Raw genomic sequence first — 12,214 nt, 5'->3', positions numbered from 1 at the left:
AAACACCGAAAATGCAGTCAGGTCATGACATTTTTGGTTATAGCTCGGGTCAGGGAACATCGAGAGAGGAGTGCGACCCACCGTTGGAAAGGTCTCGACCTCAGCTACAACATACTTAAATTTAAAGAAAAAGCATCGTCTAGTTTTCAAAATATTCGAGATTGATTAATCGAAAATCGATTTTTCGATTAATCGATCCTGCGATTAAATCGGATTGTAAAGAATCTCAGCTAAAGCACATCAACTGTGTAGAATAATTTTACAAAACACAGAATATTTCCTTTGCGTTCAATAAACGCGAGTATAATCGTGGAGGTAGCCATGACATTTTTAAAAATTAGGAATTTTGGCTTTCCATATTTTGGTCCATTCAAGATTTTGTCTTTTCGGAATTTTGTCTTTTGGGATTTTGGCTTTTCAGGAGTTTGGCTTTTCGGGATTTTGATTTTCAGAATTTTTAGGAATTATGACTTTTCGGCATTTTGGCTTCGGGCTTTTGGATTTTTCAGGATTTTGGTTTATAGAATTTTGGATTTTCGGCATTTTGGCGTTCGGGATTTTGGATTTTCGGGATATTGGGCTTTCGGGATTTTGGCTTTTTGGAATTTTGGATTTCGGGATTTTGGCTTTTCGGCATTTTGGCTTTCGGGATTTTGGCTTTTTGGAAACTTGGCGTTCGGGATTTTGGCTTTTCGGCATTCTGGCATTCTGGTATTTCGACTTTTCGGGATTTTGGCTTTAGGGATTTTGGTCTTTCCGGAATTTTGGCGTTCAGTATTTTAGCTTTTGAGATTTTGGCTCTCAGAATTTTGGTTGGAATTCAGGTTTTTGGCTTTTCGGCATTTTGGCTTTCAGGATTTTGTATTTTCGGCATTTTGGCTTTCGGGATTTTGGCTTTTGGGATTTTAGTTTTTGGGATTTTGGCTTTCGGGATTTTGGCTTTTCGGGATTCTGGCTTTTTGGGATTTTGGTTTTTTGGGATTTTGGCTTTTCAGGATTTTGACTTCGGGGCTTTTGGCCTTTTCAGGATTTTGGCTTTCTGAATTTTGGGCTTTCGGGATTTTGGCTTTTGGGATTTTGGATTTTCTGCATTTTGGCTTTCGGGATTTTGGCTTTTTGGGATTTTGGCTTTCGGGATTTTGGCTTTCGGGATTTTGGCTTTGGGCTTTTGGCCTTTTCAGGATTTTGGTTTTTAGAATTTGAGCTTTTGGGATTTTGGATTTTCTGCATTTTGGCTTTTCGGGATTTTGGTTTTTAGAATTTTGGGCTTTCGAGGTTTTGGTTTTCGGGATTTTGGGTTTTCGGGATTCTGGCTTTTTGGGATTTTGGCTTTCAGGATTTTGGTTTTCCGAATTTTGGGCTTTCGGAATTTTGGCTTTCGGGATTTTGGATTTTCGGCATTTTGGCTTTCGGCATTTTGGCTTTTTGGAATTTTATCGTTCGGTATTTAGATTTCTCGGGATTTTGGTGTTTGGGATTTTGGCTTTTCGGGATTTTGTTGTTTGGGATTTTGGTCTTTCCGGAATTTTGGCGTGCAGTATTTTAGCTTTTGGGATTTTAGCTTTCAGAATTTTGGCTTTCAGTGTTTTGACTTTCAGGATTTCGGTTTCCAGAATTTTGGGCTTTCGGAAATTCGACCCATTCGGGATTTTGGCTTTCTGGATTTCGAACCGTTATGAATTTTGGTTTTCGGGATTGTAGTTTTCGGTATTTTGCTTTTTGGGATTTTGCCTTTCTAAATTTTGGCCTTTCCTGAATTTTGGCGTTCAGTATTTTAGCTTTTTGGGATTTTGGCTATCGGAATTTTGATCGAGACCCGAAATTTTTATCATTGTGTATTTTTAATGAATAGTGTTTTGCTTTAAATATTCATTTTAATGTCCAGCGCACAATAAGTTTTGTTTGTAAACATGTTTTCAAAATTTCCCATGAGAATGAGCGAGATGACTAGATCTAGATTACACTCACTCTCATTGAAACGTCAAAAACATGTTTACTGAATAAAAGTTATTGTGCGTTGGGCCTAAAGCACAAATATCATTTCCATATTTTTTTAAATAAAATGTAACTTTTTTAAACATATTTGGTCAAGACTTCATTAATTTTAAAGGCCTTTAGATTCTCAAGAAGTTAATTAAGAATTAGCAGGGGGATATATTGAGAATTCTTACCTGTCTTTGAAGCAGTATTTCTGCTTGAGAAACACCGACAGATCCTCGAGAATGGGCAACGAGTGGAGCGCCACAAATTGCTCCCTGGTGATGATATTCATCTGTGGTACGGTGCAAGCATGCGTCCAGAAACAGTCGTGAACGGAGATGAAAGTGAGTCCGGCTCCTTGGCAGAAGAGTGAAGTCAGCATCATGTGACTGGAGTCGAGGGAGTGGATGAAATTTGGGGGGAAAGCATTCTTTTGCTTCATAATGTTTGGCCTTTCGTACATATCAATGGCAAAGTTCTCGCCTACTTTGTTGCCCTTTTGCATCGCCGAACGCTCAATGCGATTGTACGGTTGGACAACTGGGAGCCCCAATGGGGTCACCCATTCGACATTTTGGAAGCAAACAGCCGAAATAAGTCGAGCACAGTGCGTAAACCAGTCCTGAATCTCTCTCGTTGACTTAAACATCTCCCTCAGGCTCTCGAAGGTTTTCACCGTGAGGTAGGATGAAGCCTGCCACACGAGATCTTTGGGGAAATCCTCAATGTCCTTGAGTTGCCGAGCAATTTGTAGGCGAGCCCCGTATCGAGTGACACCGTAAACTGTTGTCATTACCGTTTGTTTGATCACTTTTCTCCGGATAAAACCATTGAGAATTTTGGCAATTTCCACTCCATTGGCAGCATCTCTGGCACGAGCTTCCTCCACGAGGGCAGCAACGGAACTGTAGACATCTTGAGGGATTTCTGATGAAGCCAAATTAACACTAATTGCTCCAGCTGTATCCCTTCCAAGAGCAGCATAGTGCTGAAGTCCATTGCAAGATCCATCTTGATGGACTGGAAAGTGACTTATGAAGGTTTCCGGATTGGATGATCTCATGACTTTTGCAATCTCCACACAACATGCCAGTGTTTGCCATGGTTCATCAGATTCTGCCCACCACATCTTCCCACCAAGAGGATTATCCGCTGAATCCAGAATATCCTCAATTATCGCATCAGCGTACTTCAAACGATCATCAATTGATTCCCTCTTCTTCGTTCCCGTGAGATTTATGCAGTGAATCTTGAGCCATTTCAGCCCATCCGGACCCAAAGGCTTTCCCTCATGGAAGATCAACAGAGATCTGGCCAAGTCAGATCCCATGTGACTGAAATGCGGAGGAAGCGGATAAACCCTCCCCCGAAAATCCATATTGTGCGGCAACCAAAATGGTCGATTCCGGAAGTGATTAGCCAATGACAGTCGATACAGACAATCACACCAGAGACTGTACATTTCCGCCTGACGACGCTTATGTGTCATCTTCTGTTTGTACATGAGAAATTTCTTCTCATTGGTCAATTCTTCACCTTCCGGAAAAGCCATTGGGGCGGGCAAAACTGACGGTGGCTGAGGAACATCCAATTTTGAACTTCCCCCATTATTGAACACCTCCAAAACAACATCCAAAACCTCCCCATTCACCCTCCATGGCACAGAAGCCAGCTGATTGAGACAATCGAGAGCTGGATATAAATTCCTAGGAGATACTTCACAAATTCTCGTCCATTGCTGATGTGCCTGATGGGGCAATCGAATGAGTTCACTCTTAGTTATTAAGTATCCACCCTGATTGGGCGTATTCCAAGGCTGTGGCGGACAAAGCATTGGCACGAGATTTGTGTCGAACGTCAGAGTTTCCTGCTGAGCACCACGAAATAATCTGCGAAAGAGCAGATTGATTGCACTTTTGAGATGCACATGGAAAGGCTAATTGCCCAGAAATACTCTTGAGATCATTTTGGCCAAAATATCTCAATGGGATTTTCAAGGACAGTAATAAATGGTGTATGAAATTTTTAGAATTGAGCATTCGCTCCAATGCCAATATTCGTAATGGAATTTATGCATAATAAGGGCAGAATTTCTTGAAAAATTCTTTTCTTTTTTTGCCTGATTGATACTAGAATTAAAGACTTTTAAAATACTCAATATTTGCATAATAATTATGACCTTTCAAATTGGGTTGTTTAGCTTGATATACATCAATGACCTTCAGTTATTCCTACTAGCGAATTTTCAAGGTCAAAGCTTAAACAGATTAAAATAGGCAATTCTTAACTTTTTGGGGCAACATTGGATTTATTCAAAGAGTTTTTAAGCCTCAGATAAGTCTGGATATGTTCCAAATGATTCTCAAGCTACCCCGGGTACAAAAGCGATTCCCAAATCCCAACTTCCCAAATTTTCCTTAAGCTTTCAACGTTTTCTACATCCTCAAGCGTTTTTTTTATTGAATTTCCAAGCTTTTTCTAGGTTTCCTTGCACTTTTTTTATTTTCAAGCGTTCCCCCGGATATTCATAATAATCTTCGGATTTCCAAGTGTTCCTTAGATTATCAAAAAGTCCTCGGGTATTACCTAAACGATTCCCGACATCGCAAAATTTTCCTCAAACTCCTAGAACGTTTTCTAATTTTCTATGGATTCTGAAACATTCTTTGGATTTCCAAATGTTCCCCAGGTTCCCTAGCGTTCCTTATACGAACTTCAGACCTAAGACTTAGCTATATGGCTTAGCTGCTCTAATTTTTCAACAATCAAGATTTTTAGGAAAAATTTAACTTAGGATTGGATTATTAAGAACAAATGACCTATTAGGTTTTCAAAAAGCAATAAAATTAGTTGCTTTTCAGGATTTTGGGACCTTCGGGAACTGGGCTAAACCTCTAATTTGAAGACCGCTTTAGGTGATCTTGCATTCCCTGGATATCATAGCAATCCGTGAAGTCCCAAGTGTTTTTTTGTATTCTCAAAAGTTTACAAGTATCTCTAAGCGATTCCTGATTTCCGAAATATTATTTAAGCTTCCATCTTTTTCTAGGTTCCCATGTATTTTTTGAATTTTCAAGCTTTCCCCAGGTTCCCAAGCGTTCCTTAGGTGGTCTTGCATTCCTTGGACATCATACCAATCCTCGGATTTCAAAGTGTTTCTTACATTCTCGAAAGTTCCTCGGGTGCCTAAGCGATTCCTTACTTCTATCGTTATCTAGCTTCGCATGCATTTTTTTTATTTGCAAGCGTTCCCCAGGTTCCTTAGCGTCCCTTAAATGATCTGGGATTCCCAGGATAATCATAAAAATCCTCGGATTTCCAAGTGTTCCTTAGACTCTCAAAAAGTCTCCGGGTATTACTTAAGCGATTCCCGACATTGCAAAACTTTACTCAAGCTCCTAAAACGCTTTCTATAGATTCTGGAACATTCTTTTGATCTTCAAGCTTTCTGTAGGTTCCCTAGCGTTCCTTAGGTGATCTTGCATTCTTTAGATATCATAGCAATCCGTGAAGTTCCAAGTGGTTCTCAAAAGTTCCCCGGGTACCTAAGCGATTCCCGATTTCCCAAATATTTTTTAAGCTTCCATAGTTTTCTAGGTTACCCTTGCATCTTTTTTAGATTTGCAAGCGTTACTCAAGGGTTCCCAAGCGTTAATTAGGTGATCTTGCATTCCCTGGAGATCATTACAATCCTGAAAGTTCCAAGTGTTTCTTAGATTCTCAAAAGGTCGCTGGGTATCTAAACGATTCCTGACTTCATACAATTTTCCTCAAGCTCCTAAAAAGTTTTCTATAGATTCCCAAGCATTCTTTGGATTTCCAAGCGTTCCTTAGGTGATCTTTCATTCCCTGGACATCATAGCAATCCCCGGATTTCCAAATGTTTCTTAGATTCTCTAAAGATCCCTGGGTACCTAAGCGATTCCTGACTTCCCAAATATTCTTTAAGCCTCCATCTTTTTCTAGGTTCCCATGCATTTTTTCTGGATTTTAAAACGTTCCCCAGGTTCCCAAGCGTTAATTAGGTCCAAGGTTTCCAAATGTCCCCGGGTTCCTAAGCGATTCCCGACTTCCCAAATTTTCCTTAACCTTCTAGCGTTTTCTAGGTTCCCAATCATTTTTTACGGATTTTCAAACGTTCTCTAGGTTCCCAAGCATTCATTGAGTGATCTTGCAATCCATGGATATTATAGAAATCTCCGGATTTCCAAATATTTCTTTGATTCTTAAGCTTACGCCAGATACCTAAGCGATTTTGAACTTCCCAAATTTTCCTCAAAAGCTTCAACCGTTTTCTAGGTTCCCATGCATTTATTGTAGATTTTCAAACGTTCCTAAGCGTTCATTAGGTAAGCTTGCATTCCCTGGACATCATAGCAATACCTGAAGTTCTCAAGTAATATCTGAGCTTTTCAAGTGTACCCGGATACCTAAACGATTTCCAACTTCCTAAATTTCCCTTAAGCTTCTATCGTTTTCTAGGTTCCCAAACATTTTTTGTGGATTTTTAGCGTTCCCCAGGTCTCTAAGTCTAACACTCTCTAAGTCCCCAAACATTCCTTGGCTGTCTAAGCGATTCCAGAGTGACCAAATATTCCTCGTATACAAAAGTGTTCCTTGACATCTCAAATGTTCTTCAGTATCCTAACTCCTAACATTTATCTAGGTTCTAAAACATTTTCTGCGTTTCCAATCCTTCCTCGAATTTCTGATTTTTCCGAGATTTCAAGCAGTTCCTGAATTCCCAATCGTTTTCCGGATTATTAAGTATTTCCAATAGCGAATTTCGATGTTTAGCAGTTAAACTGCCCTTATCGGTTCCCAACCGTTTTACAGAAATTCATAAATCAACTTAAAAAATCTGCTTTACAACATTAAAGTCAAAATTTGAAGTTTGAACTTATCGATTCATATAATCTGTTCAATTATTCTTGGAATTTAAATAGAAAAAAAAATAATTTTTTGAAAGCAATAAAATTAAGTGAACTTACTTTGAAAGCACTGGATGGGGCTTAACTTCCTCCTTCATGTGACGTCCTTGATTTCTGTAGAGCGTAAAGAATGCCGGTGATAGATTTTGACTCTTTCCATTCATTCTCGTCGCATTCAGATCGATCTTAACGTCCCTCATGAGGATGTTGTAGAGGAACTTGCCAATGGCCGAAGTGACATTTGTGGACCAAGGCTGGTTCATGTAGTCCATGCTTGGACCTTCGCTGCACGCAGCATAGGACAATCTCTGCCAGAGCTGCCTATGGTTGTCCCCTGATGACCCATTACATTCCTGCGCCAAGAGGTAGTCCAAGTAGATGTCTCTGGTCTTGTGAAGTAGGCCAACCTTCTTCATTCTCTCCAAATGATACCGCGTCTGAACTTTTGTGCCCAATTCTCGATAGAGCTGCCCAACTGTTGGACTGTAAGTCTCAGATCCTTCAGCCAGAGTTCGTATTTCTCGCAACAGAATATCTGCATATTGCCCAGTATCAAGAACTTTCAAGTACGGAAAGAGATTGATGGACTTGTTGAACTTGCACTGAGTCTGAGCACGAATTGTATTTAGATCGCGAGTGAATGCTGCAATTATTTGGTTTCTCCATATTATTTGGAGTTCATCGAGTTTTTTTCTCTAAAAAAAACATAAGAATTAAAAAAAAAGAATAATTAAATCGAAGCAATAACTCGTCGTGAAAAAGACAAAGTACTGCAGTGCACGGATTGAAATACGGTCGACGCTTTGTACAAGAAAACAAGTTTCAAATCAATATTGACGTCAAAAACTAGATTTAAACTCTCTTTTCAGAAGAGTTGTTTCGTGGCAAACTGTTTATCGTCTTTACTATTTTAGTAAAATTAGTCTTCATAATATGTTTAAAAATGAATAGATATGTAGAGGTGAATTTGACTGTAATTTTGGACACTTTGGTTGTAAATTTGGACACTTTGCTTGTAATTCTGGACAGCTACTCTGCCTCAATAGGATGCACATTGTTCTCCATTTCAAGAACCTATCTTACCAAGTCCTCTTCCTGTTTATGTAAGGGACCCGTAGAATGTCATAAGGAGCCCGGAAACTTCCCATATCATTCATTAACACTAAACCTACCAAGACCGAATAATTTGACCGATTTAAAAACTTTTTAAAATTAATACATATTTAAACTGTACAATATCACTATCAAACTTTATGAGTTTCTTAAAATATGCATTTAATATATTTTTAGTGTTTAGTTTTAATTTATTCTTCTTATTCAAGAAAAATGTGCTGAGTATCTTACCTATCAGTCTGTCGTTTGACCGAGCGCGACCAAAAACGACCAAAAACGACCAAAAACGATCGATAGGTTTAAGGTTAAAGTGAGTTTATTTTAATACTCCAAGTACGCGCGGATTCGCGCATTCCCTGAACTTTTCGGGAGCCTTTTAAGGTTTTTTAAGGCTTTTCTCACTAAAGACTAAAATTTTTAAATTCTCATATATATAGTTTGGGGTTTTTTAAGAAAATTTTATGTGAAATTCCAACGGGAATTCGAAAAAGAAAAACAAGGCGTAAAGTGAATTTTCATCTTATTTTTCTCTACAATATCACTTTACAACAATTCTAGTGTTTATATTATTTAATTTTACTGTTGGAACTCAAAGAGAGAGAACAGTTATATAATCGACTTTTTTTTTAACTTGTCACTGTTCTGGAGCTTAAACGGTAAGAGATATCGACTTCTAGTCTTCGATGACCCCCAATAAAAAAACAAAATCTCTCGACGTTTGTTTTTACCCCTCCCCACCCCCCTCTAACCCCTCCAAAAACCATGTTTTTTGGTTTTCTCAAAATTGGCCCAAGCTTTTTCAGTGATTTTTGGATATGTTTTAGAGCTAGTCCAGGCGAACATTTCGCCCAAACCGGAAAATTCGCCATTTTGAATTATTGAAGGTCAAAGGTCAATCACTTTGGAGGGTCAATTTTTCAACCGATTTGGTTAAATTTGGATTTTTTGGAAAGGTATTGCAATTTCTAATGCAAGTCTATCGGTCTTCATCGGTAATGAATCGGTTAAGTACCTATTTTTTGATTTTCAAATGCTTTTGTGATTTATGAATCAATTTGATCTCTAGTTGATCAGTGATACCAAAAGATTATGCAAATAAAACTAATTCACGGTAAGCTCTATCTCGTGAGTTCGAGCATTCCGCAAAGCTGGGACGCTTTTCCATTTCTTTTAATCAGTATTTTAACATTTTCACGTATTTTTTGAAATTTTTTGATTCGTGACAAAACTCAGAAAATGTTTACATTTTTTTAGGTTATGAAGTATAAACCATTCAAATGCCCATTTCTAACGCCAACTCCATACAAAAAAGGTGGCATTTTACGCCAATTTGGTATTATACACCCATTTTTTGGTTTTTTCCTTATTTTTTAAATAACAGAAAAGTTATCAATTTTTTTTTCACTGAACGAAAGCTAATTAAATTCTCTATAAATTCGTGTTATCACTTTAGCACAATGTTGAACAGAATTCCTACTATGAAGCTCTAAACTTAAAATTGGAGTAAAATGCCACTTTGGGTAACGATTTTCAAGGTCAAAGGTTAAAAAAGGCTCTAGAAAGTGCATTTATCAGGAGAATGAGGTCATGGTTGTGCTGGTTGGAAAGGTATTGGAATTTCCAATATAACTGAATCGATTTAAATTAGTTTTGAGACGGTAATAAAACGGTTCTTAACCGATAACTAATTTTTTACGAAATTCAATTATGTTAGTCCTAAGTTATTTTGGGTAATATTTTTTGAGTGATTTACAAATCGGTTGTGAGCCGGTTCTGAACCGATAAGTAATTTTTGTCTGAAAATCATTTTTATTATCCTTAAAATTATTTTGTGGGGTTTTTCGAGTGATCCCTGATATGTCTGCACAAATTCTATAAGATTATCCAGGGGGGTGACATTAGCTCTGAAAAATGCGACCAGTTTTAATGTAAAATTTTCCTGTTTTCGTAAACATTTTACGAGATATCTCCAAAACTACGTAGGTTGCCTATTTGGGGTTTTTGGTTGCCTATTCCATATTAAATTGGCTTTTATTTTGTATTTGTGTTATTTGCTAATTCATTCTATAATAACAGAAAACAGCTAATAAACTCAAAAGTTTTTTTGGCACGCTAGAAACATATGGGAAACATAGGAAACGTCATGTCCCTGAGATTATCAATAAATCAACCGATTATGAACCGATAATTTTTCGTTTAAAGGTCTCAAATCGCATGCAATTTTCGTCAAAAATTGCCTTTGGCGAAATTTTGACATTTGCAAGGGCTTTTCCTTCAAAATGGCAATTTTTGACGAAAATAGCTCTCAATTTGTCGATACCTTAAAGCGAAATTTTATCATTCCTGCACTGCTTTGACCAATCTTTTCAGTGATTCATAAATCGGGTCAAATTTAAAACTATTTAAATTAAATTGCAAAAATACTTACATAATGCTGAACAAGTGGCGTTGGTTCTGGAAATTTTTCAATACTTTTGACCGTAAGGTATCCCTTCATTTCAATGTCCAATTGTTCTTTCATTAATTCCTTGATATTTTTCAATTTTTCTTCGGAAATATTTTCTGCAATTGCAGCTCTCTCTGCAATGCCCTGGACACTGTGATTGAGAGAATTCAAGAGATTGTTATTGTAGGTCAGTTCAGGTGCGGCATAGGATGGCAGAAAATTGGGTTCTAGCCGATGAATTGTATCCAGAACAATTTCTCTCTGATCCTGAAGGAATTTACTCTTGTCCATGATGTCATTCAGGGAGATTCCCAAGGCATTGGCATCTTTGAGGTATTTCTGGAGGAGTTTTGTATTCTCCAAGTCAGGTTCCTGCCTTCCGATGCATTCGATGACAATGGCAAAGGTTTGTGGGATCATTTTGACACCATCAGCTTTTATAATGTTGAGAATCTCCTTGATCTTGGAGAGATTTCCCTTTTCAGCGAATCCCTGCAGCAGGATATTGTAGAGTCGAATGTCAAAGTGACGCGTGATGTTGAATCTCTTCCAGCGATTGCGGTAATTGAGGAAGGTGGTGAGACCTCGATTGAGCATCCCACTGGATGCACACAATTCCAGGTAGGCACTTATATTAGTGAACAGACACTTTTGCTTCGCCAACTGTTCCTGTTCTGAACTCACGTGCTGACGAGATTTGAACTTGTCCTTCTTCTTGCTGGACTTCGTGGTTGCTGGAGCAGGTACAGCTTCCACGGGCTCCATAATTTCCCCTTCCAGGGCTTCAACTTCCTCCGCAAAGGGCTCAGTGGGGGAAGCAGCAAGAGTCTCTGCGGAATCTCCTATTTCTGTCATTTCCCGGAAACACTGATAACTCTCGAGGATCTCATTGAGAACATCCGGCGAGAGTTGTGTAGCCCTCTGTACGCCCAATTTTTCACTGACAAAGACCATTGGGACATCTTCAGTCTGGAATTTTGGACTGTTTTGGAGGGTAAAGTTAAATTTCGAGTATTCTACGCCGGAACTTAGGGCAGCAACTGAGGAAATACTTGTGTTCCCATTCCCAATGAACTCTGTCAGTTTTTTGTTTTTCAATTTTTTCACCGAAGTCTTAGTTTCCTTTGTCGTTCTGTCTGTAACTAAAAAAGAAATACCAAAAAAGTTGAGTCCCTTGGTCCCATCTCTGAAGCATTCCTAGGAAATCCCTACCTTGCAGCAATTCTATGAATTTCTTCTTCCGGGCTTTCTTTTTCTTCTTGATCAAACGAAGAGCATCGAGATTAACAGTGGTGGAATGTTGCCTCTGAACACAAAAGTCTGCAAAAGAAAAGATTCCGTGATCATCCAATTAGCACAAAACAAAAATTCCAAAATAAACAAAGATTTAGGTTATGTCTCTAACCACTTTTATTTTCTCCAGGATTTGTTCTGAAATCCCATTTCTAAGATTGCCTAGAGTCAGAAATGACGATAAAGTTGGTCAAAATCCGGAAGTAATAAAGAAAACTTACTAAAATTCTGAGGAAAATCCACGCGACTCGTGGTCCAGCAATTTTGGACAATACTCGGGCACTTGGGCAGAGTCAGGAGATGAAAACTACTGGGAATGGTACTCTTGAGCACAAGGAATCGATGCATGGTGATTCTGTCTAGGATTCACACTGATTTAGAAAGGAATTTAGGATTTTTTTACTTTACATAACAATCACACGCGCTAGCCGTAAAAAGAAACTGAATTGTT

General features: G+C 38.4%; 1 protein-coding gene across 1 annotated transcript in view; it reads right to left on the bottom strand.

Moving 5' to 3' along the window:
• LOC129808034 (DNA-directed RNA polymerase, mitochondrial) overlaps window positions 1-12,214 on the bottom strand; it is a 14,073-nt gene extending 1,859 nt beyond the window's left edge. Inside the window, exons 1-5 of the mRNA XM_055857695.1 lie at window positions 11,985-12,214; window positions 11,683-11,790; window positions 10,453-11,612; window positions 6,972-7,606; window positions 2,172-3,869 (exon numbers count right to left, since the gene is read on the bottom strand). Coding sequence (XP_055713670.1) covers window positions 2,172-3,869; window positions 6,972-7,606; window positions 10,453-11,612; window positions 11,683-11,790; window positions 11,985-12,111 — 3,728 coding nt within the window. The 5' untranslated portion in view covers window positions 12,112-12,214. The remainder of the gene's footprint in view (window positions 1-2,171; window positions 3,870-6,971; window positions 7,607-10,452; window positions 11,613-11,682; window positions 11,791-11,984) is intronic.

This window comes from Phlebotomus papatasi, chromosome 3 (assembly GCF_024763615.1).
Source record: "Phlebotomus papatasi isolate M1 chromosome 3, Ppap_2.1, whole genome shotgun sequence".
NCBI lineage: Eukaryota > Metazoa > Arthropoda > Insecta > Diptera > Psychodidae > Phlebotomus > Phlebotomus papatasi.
The sequence above is the reverse complement of the archived record's forward strand: the minus strand, read 5'-3'. Positions and strand labels throughout refer to the sequence as shown.